This window comes from Pholcus phalangioides, unplaced genomic scaffold (genome assembly GCF_987345545.1).
Source record: "Pholcus phalangioides strain wild (caught in Gottingen) unplaced genomic scaffold, Ppha-v1.0 ptg000007l_1, whole genome shotgun sequence".
NCBI lineage: Eukaryota > Metazoa > Arthropoda > Arachnida > Araneae > Pholcidae > Pholcus > Pholcus phalangioides.
In genome coordinates this window covers 60,344,703-60,365,052 of record NW_028301600.1, presented here as the reverse complement: position 1 = coordinate 60,365,052, position 20,350 = coordinate 60,344,703, and the positions used below count along the sequence as shown (strand labels likewise).

The 20,350-nt window shown below is 36.1% G+C and overlaps 1 protein-coding gene across 6 annotated transcripts in view; it reads left to right on the top strand.

Moving 5' to 3' along the window:
* stj (voltage-dependent calcium channel subunit straightjacket) overlaps positions 1–20,350 on the top strand; it is a 241,739-nt gene that overhangs the window by 154,689 nt on the left and 66,700 nt on the right. For all 6 annotated transcript variants that reach the window (XR_016192865.1, XR_016192864.1, XM_089233705.1 and 3 more), the window contains exons 14-17: positions 1,251–1,334; positions 1,484–1,699; positions 18,777–18,833; positions 20,132–20,188. Coding sequence is in view for 4 of the 6 variants with exons in the window: in XM_089233705.1 (XP_089089831.1) it covers positions 1,251–1,334; positions 1,484–1,699; positions 18,777–18,833; positions 20,132–20,188 (414 nt within the window). In the remaining 2 variants the exon portion in view is untranslated. The remainder of the gene's footprint in view (positions 1–1,250; positions 1,335–1,483; positions 1,700–18,776; positions 18,834–20,131; positions 20,189–20,350) is intronic.

Genomic DNA, 20,350 nt, shown 5'->3' with positions numbered 1-20,350 from the left:
TCATGTTGCCCACCGAGTAAGGTGCTAAGCGAGATGGCACGGGTGATCCCTAATTGCATATATTCCCCCACACAATATTTCTAGTTTGTATTTTTTTTCATCAAATCCACTGGAGCGAGTGAACTCAACCCAATAAAACTGATGCTGGCTTCTAGTCCGCAAGTTATCAAACCCATTTGCTCACCAATAAAGTGTTAAGCGAGGTGACTCGTTCCGATGGATATATATATATTTTTTATTTCACAATAAGATTATCATTTCGTTTTTTTTTTTTTTTTGTATTTTGTGTATATAATATGGCAAGTGTAAGATAACAGATGAGATGGCATGGGGGGGGGGGGCCTTAATTGCTTTTAAAACATACCTCCATCCTAATACGTGTACATTCATCCGTCTTAACGAAACCCCGAAACTTTTCTCCAACTCTCAATACTGTCTCGTCTGTAATCAACTCAAAATTTGTTAATCGCTACAGTACCCAATTGTCCGGGGAAAATATGTTGTAAAAATTTTGTGTTTTTTTCGTCTTTTTTTTTTTTCTTTTTTGACACAAAATAAAGTGTTCCAGACTCTGCCACGAAGCTGGGCTGGAAGAGATCTCGGCAACGGGATAAGTTCAGTGGCAAAGTTCTGGCGTTCATTCATTCATTGTACTATTAGCTATAGTGGTTTTCAGAACATAGCCATCAGTCTTGTTGTAAGAAAAATGTAATCATTAAAAACTGTTACGCAGTATTTCAAACTACGATCAAGGTATAAAATTTTTGATGTGATTATTTTCTACTCCGTGAGTCGATTCTGAGACCTAACTGCTCATAGGTTTATAACTGATTTTAGAACCCTTGGTTTCCGTGGGAGCTTTTTTGGGGTACCGGGAATCAAACGTCACGTAACCCTTAAAAGTCCCGGAATCCGGAGGGCTCATCTTCCTTATACATCTCTCTATGCTCTCACTTTATTCCGACTACTCAATCAAATTATACATCCTTAAACTTAGATTTGTATTTACCTTATACATGTAATTCAAGGACATCAAAGCGATATAGCTATCTCTTGGTGTGTTCAACTATTCCCTTTTGGAATAGTCAATTTATCATTGCAAATTTTCTTCAGATTTAAATTTACATAAATTTTAATATTTGCGTTTTTTTTTTTTACCTGTTTCTATTTTTATTAACCAAATATATGCCAATGTCTGCGCGCTATTCTCTATCCACAACATATTAACATATATCATAATGCATTTTCAGAAATACATTCCAGTGATGAGTAGACCAATCGTATTATCTGGGGAACATCCGATAGTTTGGTCTTCAGTATACGCTGACATTTCCGTAAGATAATACCAATTTCTGTGTGACGATTCATTCTTTTAATGAATTAACCTAACTTTTTGATTTGCAATGTATGAAAGTAATTTTCTATATATGAAGTTTTTTTTTTTTATCATTTAGTTAAGTGACTTGTTTTCTTATCTTACCAGGATGTGAAATTAACCGATTGGTTATGGCAAGATCGGGAAAAAGCAAAAATTCGTAAACTAATCAAAGAACGGGAAAAGAGGCAGAAAGAAGAAAATCTTATCCAGGAATTCCCAGAAAATATAATCAATTCAAGCCAGGAACATATGTATGGAGATGGACCAAATCTAGATTATTCTGGTGAACCAGATTATTCGAAGAAACCTCCTAAGAAAAAGGTATTTATTATTTGCAAGAAGCGTTCTTTCATTATTAGCTTTTTATTTATAATGTTCAGATCGCATCAATTTTCAACCTCTTTACATTTGTGGACTGGCGAAAATAGTGGAATAATTTCGCAGACTGACAGAAATGTGAAAAATACTTTGCAGGCCGGCAAAAAAGCAAATAAGCCGAAGCAATGATTTTCAGGCAGGCGAAAATGAGAAAAATAGCTTGCGGACCGGCAAAAACGTATAAATATGAGAGATTATTTGCAAACATGCAAAAAAATACCTCAATAAGAGAAATAATTTGACTGTCAACAAAAAGAATGTATAAATAGAAGAAGTAATTTGCGGACTAGCATAAAATACATGAACTTGAGAAATAGTTTGCGGACCGTCAAAAAAACTCATGAAAAAAGATAAATAATTTACGGATCAGCAATGAAATGCATAAACAGGAGAAATGAGTTGCAGACCTCAGTTGATGGCTAGGACAGAAATAAACACCGATATATAGACTGTATTTTATTTATTACATCTAAAATATCTAGCGGCTACATCAATTGAGCGGTTGAAGAACACTGGTCAAGATAGCATTTAAACATTGTGTCAAGGAAGTCATCGAAAAGCTAAGCGTGGTGAACAATGGGTGAGACCACGCGTTATCTTCAATGAAAAGTCGGCTCATCGTATTTCCCGGAGAAAAATGCAGAAAATTGGGATCTACGAAAAAAACATTTATTTTCGCATGAAAATGATGCTAAAGTTAGGCAAAGTTTGCTCAAATTGCCGAAAATTCGCCAATGGCGGAGATATGGACACTCTTGCAGATCACAGTCGATTAGAATGAATTTTAAGAAAAGAAACGCTCAACATGACTATGGTGACCATATATCATCGTGAAAATGTGAGAAATTTGGTTCGCAAATACGGGGAAATACGGAACATCGCCAATTGTTGCCAAACATTGTCCAAATTTCGGCGTAATAACCAATTATGACACAAAACTTTACAAAATTTTCTAAAATACCACAAACAGCAGTTTTTAATACCCAGATTTGAAAAATTTCTCAAAATGAGTTCGTTCTTAGTGATTCGAAAATTCCAAATATTTTCCTTCTCATTAATCGATTCAAATTTATTTTTTCCATTCCCTCCCCCAAACACTTTTCCCGTGAAAGGAAAAAGACTGCTACCTACGGTGACCTTACGTCCTGTATATTCCAGGACATTCCCGTATTTTCACGTTATTTTGGCTGTCCCGACTTTAATGGAGGAGAGATACGATTGATTCCAAATTGGAAGAGATATAAATGTGATTCCATAATGAAGTGGAGTGAAATGTGATTCTCTCAAAAATGGAGGATAGATACGACTGAGTCCTTAATAGAGGTGAGATACGATTTATTCCAAAATGCAGGACAAATAAATGTGATTCCATAATGTAGGGGAGTTACGTGCGATTCCATAATGGAGGGGGAGTTACGTGTGATTCCATAAAGAAGGGAAGTTAGGTGTGATTCCATAACACAAAAGAGATACGAGCGATTCAATAATGGACCAGAAATAATTGTGATTCCATACGAAAGCGTAGTTATGTGTGATTCCCAAATCGAGGAGGGATACGGCTGATTCCATAATGTAAGGCAGTTAGGTGTGATTCCATAATGTAAGGCAGTTAGGTGTGATTCCATAATGTAAGGCAGTTAGGTGTGATTCCATAATGTAAGGCAGTTAGGTGTGATTCCATAATGAGGGAGAGATACGACTAATTCCAGAATGGAAGAGAAATAAATGTGATTCCATGATGATGAAGAGTTAGGTATTAATGAAAGTGAGGGAGTGATGCAGCTGACTCCATTATGGAGGATTCCAAAATGGAGGAGGAATAAAAGTGATTCCATAATATAAGAGAGTTAAGTGTGATTCCATAATATAAGAGAGTTAAGTGTGATTCCATAATATAAGGGAGTTAAGTGTGATTCCATAATGAAGAGCATCTACGACTGAATCCAAAACGGAGGAGGAACAAATCTGATTCCACAATGTAGGGGAGTTAAGTGTGATTCCATAATGTAGGGGAGTTAAGTGTGATTCCATAATGTAGGGGAGTTAAATGTGATTCCATAATAGAGGATAGATACGGATGATTTCATAATGGAAGAGAGATACGGCTTATTCCGTAATGGAGGAGGTCTACCAATGATTCCAAAAAGGAGGAGAAATAAAAGTGATTCCATAATGTAGGGGATAGGAAAATTTTGGTTTGTTTTGTGCCATAACTGGCAATTTCACCGAAGGTTTAACAATGTTCCGTATCTTCCCGTATTCGCAAATCAAATTTCCCGTATTTTTCTCAAGGAAATCTGGTCACACTATAAATGGCCATTACATAAAAATACTCAGCATCTGGTTAGCTTCAGCATCGGTTAATGAGCTTAATTCGTTCCACCAACATTGCTCGTTATCCGAGTCAAACTTTCCCATAGGAAATAATGAAAAATCTGATAATTCGTTCCACAATTATTCATTCGCGTAAAAATGACTGTAAAAAACGGCTTCAATCAATAATAGAAAATTATAATAATACAGTATAATAAATAATAAAATTCCAATGATACTTGCTTTTGCCGCCTTTTTACAATTTTTCGGAAATGGGTTGCATTGTGTGTTGTTGGACAGATTTATTGCTCTGTCTCTTTGCTGCAGCTCTATTTGATTGGATCTTATTTTTTACCAAATTTTGCACAGATTCCCACATTCTATACGTTTCCTTAATTTCATTTGAAAGGAGCGACTTCTCTCACTTCTGTCTTCCTCAGACGAAATACCGCCGGTAAACTTTTGCTGTTGCGTGCAAAGGAGATCCACCAGTTCATCTACGGTCAACTCCTGGCGATGTTCCTCCACCGATTTTGAATGTTGCTCTCACTCGCATCCGGTCCCATGTCTTCCCCAAGGACTCAGTCCCTTCGACAAATGATGGCTCCTGCTCATGAGCGAGCCCCTCAAAGTTACATTCGATAATGGAATCGACCCACAGTTTTCTCCAAGCAGAATTTAAAAAAAACTTCAATCGCATATACGTATGATTACAATACTACTTCTAGTTTCGAATCGTAAACAGTCATGCTCGCACGTGTGTTCATTTTTCGAGTGAGGCACGCTGACCGGACACTGTAGGGTAGAATATTACCTTAAATTCCACAGTACATGTGTGGATGAAAGCGGAAAACAATCAGTTCAGTTGTTATAACGTGAAAATAAATAAACAAAGGTCAAATTTGTGCTCGTAATATGAATTATCACTCATTGAGTCAAAATTTGTTGAAACATTTTTCTCGTTACGCGAATCACTCGTTAACCGAAGTTCCACTGTATATTATAATAATTATATGCTATGTCACTGTGCTGACTATATTTGTCGAAAAAGTATTTGAAGTTGAGCTTCGAAATACGGGACATTTATTGCCAAAAATGATGCCAAAAGTAAGCAAAGTCGCCAACTCATGGTAAAATTACAGAAAAGTTTCCAATCAGTAGACATGAAGTGCTACTTCAGAAAAATTGCAGTTTTTTGAAAAAAAAAAGAAAACATAAAAAATGTGTGTTTTCTAGTTTGTAGTCGTAATTATCATAATGTAATTTTTGAATTGGAAAGATCATTTTATTCTTCAAGTCAATGATTAAAAATAAAAATAAAAAGTCAAGTTGGCTTCGTTGAAAATACGTGAAAAACCAAGACATTTTTGCAAAAAAGTCGGGACAGCCAAAAAAACAGAAAAAAACTGGGGCAGTACCAGGAAATACGGGATGTATGGTCACCCTAGCCATTTATAATTAGCCATAGTTAACCCTAATTATTGTTATGGTAACCATACGTCCCGTATTTCTCGGGACAGTCCCGGCTTTTTCTGTTATTCTGGCTATCCCGACTTTTTTGTAAAAATGTCCCAGTTTTTCCCGTTTTTTAAACAGATTTCTTGAATTTATTATTTTCATCAAAAATGTAGGCACACACACACAGGTAATTTTCGTAATTCAATTACTATAAGTTGACTAGTTAACATTATTTCCAGTCAGTATGTCTCAACATACATAAACCATATAGAGTAGAATGCTTATGCATTTTTGTTTTGTCAGAAGCCTCCTGCTTTTCACATTTGACAGACAGCTGTGAAAATAAGTTAATTCATTTAATAGATTTTACTCAACAAACATCTTGTGCGTTGAGAATAACATTAATTTTTTTTTAATAAAACGTGGACATGGCCTGTGAATTTCCCCGAAAATTTTCAATTATGACTGGAAAGAAAGTGCGAGGTTGGTGGTTCGATTTCCCACAGAGGAATGTGACTTTTCTTTCCAATTATCTTCGCTTGGGTATCCAGTGTCATCTGTACTTCATACAATTAGCGGAAAGGTTCATCGTTTTTTTCTCTGTGTCTCTATAAATTCTTGATTTATGAACAAAAATTAGCAAATTGGAGTTTGAAAAAAAATCAGAGTTTGTCTGATTTTACTGTCCGCTATAGAGAGTGTTCGTTTGGGGAGGTTTCTACTGTATAACTACTTTACGATTTGCAGATGACAGCGCAGGTGTGGGAACACACTAGTTTCTTAAATGTTAATTAATAAAATTCAGTTAGTTGTTTTGCCCCTGTAAATGTATTTATACTGCACACATCATCGAATGAAACGATGAACCTCCCCAAGCGAAGATAATTGGAAAGAAAAGCCACGTTCTTCTGCGGGGAATCGAACCACCAACGTCGAACTTTCCGGGCGCGTGCCGTGTCGTACCATTTCGTTCTATGTCGCCACCTGCAGGCTAATTTCGTTACGAGCTGCTGCTGAGTTACGAGGCTGGCTATTGTGGAGTCCCGTTCAGCCCAAAGGAACACAGTGTTCGTAGTGAAGAAAATGCCGGTCCTCTGTAGTTTAATGGTAGAACGCGCACCCGGTAAGCGCGAGGTTGTGGTTCGATTCCCCGCGGAAGAATGTGACAATTAGCGGAGAGTTTCACAGTAGATAATATTTTTCCACCGCTGTTCCGCGAGACATTTCAAAATGTGCAATCGCGCTATTTTCAATGCTATATAAACGATTTTATTTTATAAACCAACAAATTTATACACTGAGAGCACAAAAGGAAATATTCAAATAGCTAATTCACTATTCAAATAGCTAATTCAATATTCAAATACCTAATTTACTATTCAAATAGCTAATTCAATATTCAAATAGCTAATTCAATATTCAAATAGCTAATTCAATATTCAAATAGCTAATTCAATATTCAAATAGCTCACAGGGGATGGCCCTCAGGCACAGAGCCCTGTATAATTGAAGAAGAAAGGCGGATCACGAAAATCTGCAAATTTTAGTAAAATATTTTTCCACTTTATCAATGCATTTTTCGACAGCAAATCGATTGTAAATAAAGAGGAAAATTCTAGTATAAAAAAAATATATTATGCACGTTAATAGTCGTAATATTTAATAAAATATTTAAAAATCGGAACTTCGGAAGAGAAAAGATACTAAAAGATAACTACATTTTTTAGATGGTCTTCATTATTGGTCTTAATTTTTTCTACATGCTTTTGTTATAATATAATTCAGTTGATGGAAAAGGTCCTAAAACTGTTCACTACAAAAGCATATACTTTTAGTGAAGCAAAACCTTTTTCGAAATGTATTACCACCATTATCGCTCGCTGCCATTAACCACGGAATTTAATTTTTCCCCTTACGCGAATTAAAATAAAGAATGTTTGTTTGGCTTACAGCGAGTTAATCTGTTAGAATACATTCCAGTAATTTCATAATGAAGCCGCCTTGTGACCGACAGATCGTACGGCAACTTAGTTAAGTTTTGCCGTCATTTTTGGAGATAATTGGCAATGTCCCGTATCAAGGAAACAAAACGCCATCTATCTCTTTCTAATGTCCCGTATTTTTCGGTATTTGGAATCCCAATTTCCCGTATTTCTTTCGAGGAAATATGGTCAGCTTATATATGTGGAAAAATTCCAAATTGCCGTAAATGCAGAGTGACCATACTTCCGTATTTTCCTGGGACAGTCCCGGTTTTCTTTCTTTTTCTAGCCGTCCTAATTTTTTGGCAAAAGTGCCCCGGTTTTCCCCGTTTCTTACATGACGCCTACTTGGATTTTTATTCTTTATTGAAGTCAAAGATTGAAATTATTTTTCAACTCATAAATTATATTATGATAATTACAACTATAAATAAGAACATTAATCTCCCAGATTTGTCTTGTTGAACGTTTTATTTCGTGGAATCCACTGCAATTTGCAGTAATGCTTCGTTTCCCGCCATTGCGATTTTTACAAAATTTCAGAAATATTTGGCAACTTTATTCATTTTTGGCGTCGTTCTGGCGTCAATAATTGGCGATGTCCCGTATTTTCTCGTATTTGGAATTCCAATTTCTCTCGAGGAAATATAGTCAGCCCATATGGTCTTCACATAAAAGAGAAGTCCCCATCTCTTGTTTTCACACCATCGCTAGCACACACATAATCACCATTTTCGTTTTTTTACATGAAAAAAAATGAAAAAGTGTGTGTGCCGATTTCAACGGTGGAAAAACCCTGATGTGAATTTTCCGAACATTGTAAGCGGGAATGGCAAAAGATTTAAGCGTTGTATCCAGGAAAAGTTAACATTATCAACACAGGCGGAGATAGACTTGGAAGTCTGGGAGGGCACGGTCATTATTGCTGGGGGGTACGATGATGTCAATTCATATATATGCATTTATACATTAGATCTGTCGACTCCACCTTTTACGCTACGGGATCATCACACCCCCCATCCTACCCGTATCTCCGCCCATGATTATCAATATAGGAAAAATGTTAAATTCACGAAAATTTTAGTCGTGCTAAGCGGGATCGATTGTACATAATTATGTTTTTCACAATAAATACATTCAGAGGACAAAGTAAAACTATAAATAAATATGTCAAAATGTTCTGGTATATATAGCAGTCTTTTTTTCCCTTCATTTGAGGAAAAACGTCGAGTGGGGGGAATGGAAAAATTAAATTTCAATCGATTAATGAGAAGAAGAAATATTCGGAATTATCGAATCACCTTAAACAAACTTATTCTGAAAATCTTTGCAAACTTGGAGATGGGAAAACAGCTATTTGTGGTATTTTAGAAATTTTTGGTTAGTTTTCTGCCTTAACAGGCAATTTCGTCGAATATTGGTGACTTTTGGGTGACAATTACTGATTTCCCATGTTTTGCAGGAAAATACGGTCACCCTCATTATTATGATTAGCTATGGCAACTCTAACGATCAAAGCAATCTGAATAGTGATGTAGTATCTTGGTGATCCATATATAGGGATGGACATATATGGGCCGGAAAAAGCCCAAATTTCGGACATCAGCCGGATCAATTGGGCCGGTCAGTTCGCAAAGTGGACAATATCGGGCTTTGGCAGTAACATATATATATATATTTATGCATTTCACAGTGTTTGTGTCCATTTCCATTGCATTTTTTAAAGCTGAGGGGAGGGTAATCGCTTCCCGCTGAACCCCCCAAATGATGGGCCTGTTCAAGGGGCGCTCAATGCACGCTTCTTGCGCAAATTGAGTCGCGTGCAGCGTTCGAGGGACCCGAGTGCGATGACGTCAACACGCCCTACGCGTTGCGAGGGGATGCGCATATTGGAACGCGTTTCAAGTGCACGAGCGTTTTCAAAATGAAACGATTTCGTGAACTGCAACCTAAGCATTTGGGAGGCTCCCAGAGTGGATATTATATATTGGTCATTAAAGTTTACATTAATGAATACATAACATTAATTAAAATATATAAAGTACGGGAGAGAATGCGCTGAAAAATATATTAAAATACCGTATATATATAAAAACATGAACACAAAGAAATAAATCAATCAGCATTGATGACAATTCGAAATTAATGAATAATTAAAAACTATTGAAAATTCAGATTTTTTCTGATAAATTATTCCTTAAAATAACAAATAACGAATGTACATAAATTAATGAAAACTATTTACATAAATTAATCGAAATTGAAAATAGATAAACATTAACGTAAATTTAGGAGGGATAAAAATTTTAATGAAAATTCAGGGTTTATGAAAAATTAATGAAAATATAGAATTTATAAAAAAAATCAAAATTTAGAATGAATCACAATTAATAAAATTAAAGATTATTATATAATTAACAGAAATTGGAATGAATGAATATTCCGAAATTAATGGAATTTAATTGATGGAGTTTTTCCGAAATTAATTTCCGATATTAATCCCATAATGAATGAAAATTTGGAACTTGTGAAAAGTTGAAACAAATGAAAGGATTGATCACAATTAAAAATTAATAAATAATTCCAAAACTGCTGGAAATTCATATTTAATGGAAAACAACTAGATTAATGAAACACCAGAATTAGTGAAATTAATAATTAAATTTCAGATTTAATGAAAAATTATTCCTCTATCGATCGATAAAATATCATAATTAATGGTGAATTATTGTTTGTTTGGTGAATTATTGTTTTAATTTTTTACAATTAAATAATAATAATAATACACATAATTAATGAATATTCGGAATTAAAGCCGAATTCAGAAATTTAATGGGAAATATTTCGTAGGCTATTAAAAAAATAAATTGGATTTTTTCTCTAAAAATTAATAAAAATTATGGATGCATAAAAATTAATTAAAATTCAGAATTAATGACTTTATAAAATTTGGAAACAATCACAAAATTAGTGAAAATTCGGTGTATCAATGAAAATCCTGAAATTAATGAATTCCATAATGAATTCCGAAATTAATGAATCCCATACTGAATTCCGAAATTAATGAATCCCATACTGAATTCCGAAATTTATGAATCCAATAATGAATTTCGAAATTTATGAATCTCATGCTGAATTCCGAAATTAATGAATCCCAAAATGAATTCCGAAATTAAAAATAACTCCATAATGAAAAAAAATTTAGAGCTAATGAAGTCAAAACCTTGGAAAGAACAATAATATTTAATAAAAATTCAGAACGAAATAAAATAATTCAGGAATTAAACAAACAATTGATAATACCGTGGTTATGTAAATAACGTTGATATTAAACATTTTTTCATAAGAGAATGCGAACTCTATCAAAATGACGGTTTAATTTTTAAAAATCCCCTTTCTTTCTTTCATACCGAGCACAACTCAGGTCTATCACCATTTATGGGCGATTTACTACCTAGTGAGTTGTGCCGGAGGTGTAACTGTGTGTGTACCTAACAGTCTGAGTGCATATGCAGTGTTGTGTTTGATTTTTCAGTGCTGCCATCTATATTTCAGAAGTGAAGCGAGTGATGTGTTATGATTGAATTTGTGCTGTTTGTAAGTCAGTTGCTCTCTGTGGCGAGACTTTTTAACGGGGAGATCGGCTCGCATTCGCGCCTTGAAGCTGGGAACCACAGAAAACCAACTTCAGCCGACCACCACTATGGCGACGGTGGGGTTCGAACCCGGGTCCTCGCGATGCGAGTCCGTCACTATGACCACTCGACCACCACAGCGGCTACCGAATACGAAGAATCGTGCGCGCGGGACACGAAAATCTGCGGCTCAACAGCAGCGCCAACAAGTGCGCGCGTACACACGCTTAGCGTAGTGTCGCCTCGTGTATCAATTTGCGCTGTTCTTCTGATTTCCGTTGGCCGCAAAACAGAGTGCTGCCCAAACACGTGCCTCAATTTGCGCTTTGCCTAACTTTGGCCTAACCCCTTTATGATCACGCAGTGCCATCTTTACGCATGGGCCCACCCGGCCTCAGAAAAATTAGAGGTAGTTAAATTTTTCGAGAATTTTCTGGGTAGGGCCTCAAAAATCACTTAGCCCGAGGGCTCATGATGCTCTTAAGACAGCCTTGTGATTACGGACAAAACGCCAGTGGAGTATAAATTCAAACAAACTTCACTTTTAGTTTCTTTCCTCCCTTTTCACCACGAATGTCTGATAGTATTTTTCAAGTTTTATCAAAGAGCTTTTACAAAACTTATGAAACTAAAAAAAAAAACGATAAGCCTATTTTGCTATATTTGCACTGATACGTTCATTTGTTGTTCTTTTCAAGTTTTGTAAAGATCTTTCATCAAACTTTTATAGTGTAATCCAGTTCTAATACTAGCCATAAGAGATATGCCAAATTTGTTGCTAAAAGCTTGTACATGAAGTGTGTAATATATCTACTACTTAATACCATTTGTAGATGGCAGCACCGGCCTGCCTTGTAAGATGGTGAGAGTAATAAAGAAGGGCAGTCATGCTCTGGATGTCATGCTAACTGGTTGGAGCAATCCATGTCCATCGCTATAGTTAGTGGACCAAACAGTAAATAACCAAGCATCAATATATATTATGGTGTCAGTTAGTAAAATACTCACATATTTTTGAATTTACGCTTAAAAGAAGATCTGAAAAAGATGGCGAACAGCCTGCCTATCATCCAGCCATTCGATGCCGGAGCAAACCCGTCCGAAGTATGGAGGTATTGGAAGGAAGACTTTTTTGTTGGGTTACTTAGAAGCGCTTAAATACAGCTCGGAGGCAGAAACTACGAAAACTGCTCTTTTTCGTCATGTGTGTGGAGAGGAATTGAAGAAGCAGTTGCGATCCTTCGATATTGCGCCCGCAGCGGCAAGCGCTACGACATCGCTCGAACAAATCCTTCGCGTGAGTTCGACAAATATTTCTCGGACTATCAGAACGAGATTTAGAATCAGAAGAAAAGTTTCAAATTTCTTGTGACAACTCGGTACTCCTGCCCTATATTAGGCCTAGTTTCTTGCAATGAATTGGGACTAATTAAAAGATTGAATGACCTTATGAAAATGAACAGAAATTCACATATGAGTGACACACCGGCAGTGCCGTCTTAACGCATGGGCCCACCCGGGCACGGCCCGGGGGCCTCGAGCGAAGAGGGGCCCCACAAAAATGAGATGCGGTTGAAATTTTCTAGAATTAACCAGGTGGGGCCTCAGAAAAATCACTTGGCCCGGGGGCCCATGATGCTCTTAAGACGGCCTTGCACACCGGAAGAAGTTATGAAAGAATTCTCAGATGTTTTTACTGGTGTGGGACTACTCAAACGTACTGTAAAAATTAAATTGAAAGAAAATTTATGCACCAAATGTGGCAGCTCCAGGAAAAGTGCCATTGGCTCTTCATGGCAAAGTGAAAAAAGGAGCTCAAACGCATGAGTGATAATGGAATAATTGCAAAAGTAGAGGAACTTACTGAGTGGGTCAGCAACATGGTTGTGGTGAATACACCCAAAAAATTATGCATTTGTCTAGACCCAAGGCCATCAAATGATGCCATACAAAGACCTCACTATCAAATACCAGCAGCCGATAATCTGATAACGAAGCTGCAAGGATGTAAAGTATTTACAATCTTAGATGCAAAAAATGGATTCTGGCAGCTACCACTTGATGAAGAATCGTCATTTTTAACAACTTTCACCACACCTTGGGGAAGATATCGACTTTTAGTTTTACCATTTGGACTAAACAATGCCCCAGAGGAGTTTCGGAGGGCCATGAATGAAATTTTTGAAGATGATCTAGAAATAAATCCATACTTTGATGACATAGCCCTTGGATCTTCATCCATGCAAGAACATATTTTGCCAATGTTACCCCGTCAAACCCTAACACAAGCCAGAGAAGCTGATCTTAAGTTCAATATTGAAAAGACACAATTGGCCTTAACATCAGTCAATTATTTGGGACATATAATGTCTGATACTGGAATAACTCCAGATCCCAAAAAAGTTAAGTCCATTAACAAGTTTGCTGTTCCCAAATGTCGTGAGGATCTACAAAGATTTCTTGGAATGATAACTTATCTAGCCAAGTTCACTCCTCACTTGTCTAGTTTAACTCACTCGCTACGTCAGCTATTAAAACAAGATACTGAGTGGCTGTGGGATGAAAATACCCAACGTGATTTTGACAAATTAAAACAAATGATAGAGCAAGCTCCATGTCTACAATATTTTGATGTGAAAAAGTCAGTGACTGTTTCAGTAGATGCCAGCCAGCATGGATTAGGAGCAGTTCTACAAAATAACAAACCAGTTGCATATGGATCTGCTACACTTACAGCAGCTCAAACACGCTATGCACAGATCGAGAAAGAACTGTTAGCTGTGATCTATGGGACCGATCACAAGCCCCTTCTAGGGTTGAGTAAAAAGCAATATGATACAATCTCTCCCAGACTTCAGCGCATGCTGTTGAGATTGAACAAATATGATGTTGAACTTATGTTCATACCTGGTAAAGAGCTAAAGATTGCAGACGCCTTGTCAAGAGCTCAATCGCCAAATGACAAATTTGAAGAGGATTACGAGCAAGAAGCAGCTGTCTCGATTAATCTCCTTGCTTGTGCTACACCCAATAAGTGGCACGAATATGCTTTGATGACAGCGAGTGATGCAGAGCCGCAGGATGTGCTTCATCATGTTCAAAAGGGATGGCCAGAAAAGAGTAGAACCAGAGCAGCAGTTCAGCCCTACTGGCACTGTAGAGATGAGCTGTATTATTCTAAAGAAGGAATAATATGCAGAGGCCAGAGACTTGTTGTGCCGCAAGTTGCAAGACCATAAGTCTTGGAAAAACTGCATGTCTCGCATCGAGGTATTATTGCTTGCAAATTGAAAGCTAGAGAATATTTCTACTGGCCAAAAATGAATGACGATGTGGAAAACTACATCAATAGATGTAAAATCTGTCAGCAAAATCAGAGGGCAAATTCTAAAGTCCTGTTCCAACAAATTCTGCCTTTAAGACCATGGGAAAAAGTGGCATGTGACTTTTTCTACTTAAGAGGTCAACAGTATGTTTTGATGATCAATTATTTCTCAAAGTACATAGAAGTTAAAAACATGAAGAGTACTAATGCAAAGGCAGTAATAGAAGCGATGAAAAGCAACTTTGCAAGGCATGGAATACCAGAAGAATTGGTGAGTGACGGAGGGTCACCATTTAATGCAGAAAGTCTTCGAAAATTTTTCTAAGAGTGGAACGTGACACACAGTATTACTTCACCTCACTTTCCCAGAAGCAACGGCCAAGTTGAGAGAGCTGTACAAACGTTGAAGAAGTCTCTCACAAAAGCTCTAGAAGAAGGTAAAGATCTACACATGGTCCTACTGGATTATAGGATACAACCTACACAGGATCTTCCTTCTCCGGCTGAACTGCTGATGGGCAGACGATTAAGATCCTTTTTGACAACTCATCCTCACCAACTCAAGCCAAAGTTTTCTACAGCTGAAGCCAGTAAAATCTTGAAAACTAGAAAACTAGACAAGCATATCATAAGGAAAGATTTGACAAACATGCAATGCATCATTCTGAACTCAAACAAGGGTCTGGTTCAAGAAAAGACCTTGTGAACCGTGGCAACAAGGTGTCATAACCAAGACAGGACCAAAACCCTGTTCCTATATCATCGAGGGAAAAGAAGGAGGTACATATCGAAGAAATAGACACCACATAAGAGAAGACAGAACAACTAATGAGAAGATCACCAGAACCAGAACAGTTGAAGATTTGTACCCTTTAACGGCAGTTAAAAAGATGACATCTTCAACTTCAGATACAATTACAGGAGCAGGTCAAATCCTGAGAAAGTCAGCGAGGACTGTAGTTAAACCCATACGTTATAGACAATAAATTGAATATTCATTATCACACATTATCACATTAATTATAATAGAACTTTAATGTTTCTTGGAAAGAAAAAGGGGGCATTGAATATATCTACTACTTAATACCATTTATAGATGGCAGCACCGGCCTGCCTTGTAAGATGGTGAGAGTAATAAAGAAGGGCAGTCATGCTCTGGATACCATGCTGACTGGTTGGAGCAATCCGTGTCCATAGCTATAGTTAGTGGACCAAACAGTAAATAACCAAGCATCAATATATATCAAAGTAGTCAAGGCACGGTTAGATGAATGCAGAAGTTGCAAGTGGCAGCTTGAGTCTCTTGGAAGCAATGATTCATGGCTTTCGAACAACAACTAGATGGGAGGATACATCCAGACATTAACAGGGAACGTTCAGGCATTTCGAAATGGACAGTGACCGAAGAAGTCAAAAGCAATAGAGGTGAATAGAAAAGAGATGGTTCTGAAGCTAAACATATAGGAAACACTTCCCGAGTTTTTCTCCCCAACCCATCATAAACCTTTGATGCTACCGCTAAAGCTCTGAATGATTTCCAGTAACCTTGTGGTTGCCAGAGGTGATTTCCATCCCCAGTAGCACAACGATATAGTACAATATTTGGACCATATCGTTATATATCGAAATGTCAGAGGAATATCAGATGTCATAACTATGATATAGAACGATCTCGTCTTATATGGTGCAAATTATTTATGATGTTAATTGATCAAGTCTTTCATTTTTCAGCCGAATATGTATTTGATTCCTTGTGAATAATCTCTACTTTGAAGGACAACAACTTGGGACAATAAATTATTTTAATATAGTTTGAAAAACATAGATCTATATCGTGAACCTGACAAAGATCTATATCAGATTCTCGATATAGACCTGATATAGATCTATCAAAGAAGACATAGCTCTATATCCTGAACATGACATACATCTATATCGTGAACCTGACAAAGATATATACCAGATACACAATATGCTGATATATCACCATATTGTGTGCCTTTAAATAAAAATATTGCCTTCAAATAAAAATTTGTAGAAAATTTAAAGTCGAGCGTACAATTTTTTGTTTGAATAGAAATTAAAAACGTTTGAATGAATAATTTTTCATATGAAATTTTGATTTTAATAGGATTAATTATGTTGATATATCAAAATCATTTCGTCAGTTATAATAGAATCCTTACTGTGTATGTTTTACATCGTAGATGTTGGTATTTTAGGAGGAGCGAGAACTTATCCACCGTAACTTTAATTGCCATTTTATAATTGCACATATTTTTTAATTTAAAAAAATTGCTCTTGTTTTTGTTATTAAAAATTATTTATTTTTTTTCCTTTTGATGTTTTCATTTTTTACCATACTTTGAGAATTTTAACTCTCTTGTGTTGCATATTTTTTATTCTGTATTTTTTGTTTTATTAGCATAAATAAATAATAAATATATTACACAATACATTAATTTGTTTCTTGTGTTATATATAATTTTTCAATTATCTGCCTCAAAATGATAAATATGTCTCGCAATTTCTATTTTGTAATTTTTGTAAATACATGAAAATGAATAAATTTGATTGAAAATACAAGTAAAAAAAAAACATTACTTGTAAATTAATGTTATAATAACAACCAATAAGCAGTACTGTAGTGGTGGGTTGGTAAGATATGGCGTTGTAGATAGGCAGTGTTCAGGGTACATGGGTTCAAATCCACCCAACTCCAGTTAATTACACTTTTTTTTATTTCTCCCAAAAGGGCACCATCTATCGTCCAAAATTTGAAGTATTTCGATATATCACATTCACGATATAGATCTATTTATCTCCGACTATGCCTTTTTTAGCTAGAACGATATCGTGGCCCAATATAGATCTATATTGGAAACTGAAATTTTACGATATAGATCTATATCTTTGTGCTACTAGACACAATTGTGTCTAACAAACGCATTATATTATTATGATTCTTGTGTAAAATGAAGAATCAGTTAACAGTGCCTTTAGGCATTTCTATAGCCACAACTACATACTTGGTCAGCTGGGCAAGTATGTATTTTGGCTCTCTTCCCCCCCCCCCCAGTGTTGAACGAGAGTTCAAAGAAAGTCAATTTGAAATTTGGCAACCCCACCGGTCTTGCGTCCGAAGCACTCCTTCCCCCTAGTTGTAGTTCTGTCTGTAAACAAGGCCACAACTAGGTAGGAGTAGGCAGATCTGGGACCCCAGGTGCCATATCTGAGAGGGGTCGGGCAAACTTTACCCTTCAACATTGCAAGGGATGTACCATAATGTATGCTTGCCCCGGCTGGTCAAGCCCTGTCTGTAAATACTCCTTTTCTCAGCACTGAATGTTACAGGATGCTCCACTGACTCAGAGTTTAGTTAAGATGCTCCTGACAACCCGACCTTTCACCAATTTCAATTGAATTAACCAAGACTATCGACCCGACCGTTCTTGTGCACACAGACATACAGCTCAATCTCTAGCACACAGTTTGTCTGAAAGCCCTCGTCACTGCGGTCAGTACCGGCTATAGTGGTCCTGTTCAGGACTGTGCGTGTCTAAACACCACCATGGGCCACCTGGAAAAGTGATATCCTGAGGACTCTACCTAGATCAAAATATTTGCCTATCGATTTCCATGGCATTACTTTGGAAAGTGTGTGTGTGTGTTTAAAACCAGCTATATAGTTAGACTACTGGTGTAGGCTTATTCCAGCTGCCCAAGTATCTAATTGCAATCCTGACCTTCTCTGAGTTTGATATTTGCAAGCCCATGATAGGCGAAGACATCAATTTGTCTTAGGCAGTCTCAGCCACCTCATTGGGCATTTCGCCTGTTAAGGCGTTGTATTTGTATTGTGTAGTATTTGACATTGAAAACGGATTCCATTGTCATTGATAGTGATTGCTGAGCACCAGGACAAGTCTTGTATTGCCTTTGTGCATGAATCCTACTTATGTAGGATTAATTAGCCATCAGATTCCAATTACTAAAAAAGAAAGAAAAATTACTGAAAAAAACACCAATAACATTTTTCTAAACAAATGTTAAAATTTATTGGTATACTATATTTGCTTTGTGTACTACATCAATTTTATAATATTTCTGTAATCATTTCATAGGAAATCAAACATGCAAATCATAAAATAATAATAAATATAAAGCAAATTTTTGTAATCATTCAATAATCAATATGTGTATTTGTGTAGGAAGGAATTTCTTATTAACAAATTTATCTCTTATCCAAAATTATGTTCAAATCATTGAACTGCATTCATTTTTATATGCTGTTGTATTTTATTCAGACCGTTCAGTTGATGACAACAGTTTCTACACCTATCTTTGACCGCAGGAATTTTTCGGTAAGTAAACTTTGCCTATCCATCACAAGCCAACTATGCATAACTACAGCAATGATATTCTTTAATTTCACATTGCACATTAGAAATTCACATTTATATATTTTAAAATTTGTGTTACACCATCACATTTCTTTTCACAGTTTCTTTTACTTGAGGTGTGAAGTTCTCAAGTTTCTTTTGAATTAAGTTTTAGCAATCACTTATTGACAAAATTAAGGAGAAAACTAATATAATATTTATGTCAAAAAGCAAGAAACACTTCATGGCCCTCACATATTTCAGCAGAGCCCCCACCCTTGGCTAGGATCTTTAGTGGGCCCCTCTATAGTGAATTTATAGCGTGAAAAACAAAAAAAATGATAAGAATCATCTCTGGCACCACTGGGCACTTTACACTAGAGGACCCGGTGGACAGCCCATGAAACACAGTATTTTAACATGTGTAAGGAACCCCCTTTTTTGCCACCAAGTTGGTCCCAAAAATAATGGGGAGGAGGTTCTATACATGGATAGTATTATGGATTTTAACGAATTACCCACACACAATTCCTCTAAATTCAAATCAAAATGATGAAGAGTGAGTCAATGACAATAATAAACTAGTTGATGTAGCTGATTGTGATGCATCAGATGGGAATGATGAGGATCTGATTTAGGTGATGAGGATCAAATTTAGGTGATGAGGATCAAATTTAGGTGATGAGGATCAAATTTAGGTGATGAGGATCAAATTTAAGGATTTCTTATGTATAAGGAGCTATAAAGTTCATTATGTAGTATATTGTTCGTTCCCTTGTGTTCTGTTCCAATTACTGTATTTATTTTATTTATTTATTTATTCGATATTGTTTGGCCAAGGCTTTATACAAGGGAACAGTTTTACAGGTAATTGGAACAGTTTTCAAATTAATATGCTTCCGTTTTTGATTTTTCTTTTTAACCTGGAGGAATTCGCTTGGTTTGCTAGTGCACGAGAACTCAAGCATGGAGAAAAACTCTCACTCTTTGACACAGTATATGACAAACTGATACTTACTGTCACTTGAAGCGTACTGATTATCAAAACAAGAGCAGGAACACCGACCTTTCTGAGTTTTGAGCAGGAAGCAAAATATTTCATGGAATGAGAGAAAATCTCACGCAGTGAGTTCTCCCGGGTTAAGCCAAAAAAAATTCTATGTATAATCAAATAGGTATTTATGTTAAAAATTACATGTGCATTTCCATTCTTTAAGCCAAAGCATATCTTTAAATTTTATTAAGCTTATTGAACATTTCTGGTACTTTGTGACTTTCAGAATGTGACAGAAAAAATAAGAAGCAGCAAGAACATATGGGTGGAAAGGACACGGGAAGTATGTATTACTACTAAAATCTTTTTTGAATGTAAAAAAATCAGACTATTAAAATAAACTGAAGACATTATGCTAAATAGATTTTTTTTTCAAATTCAAAACTTATATTGGATTGTTTAAAATTATAATACCGAGAAAAATATAAAATTTTTCACACTTCAT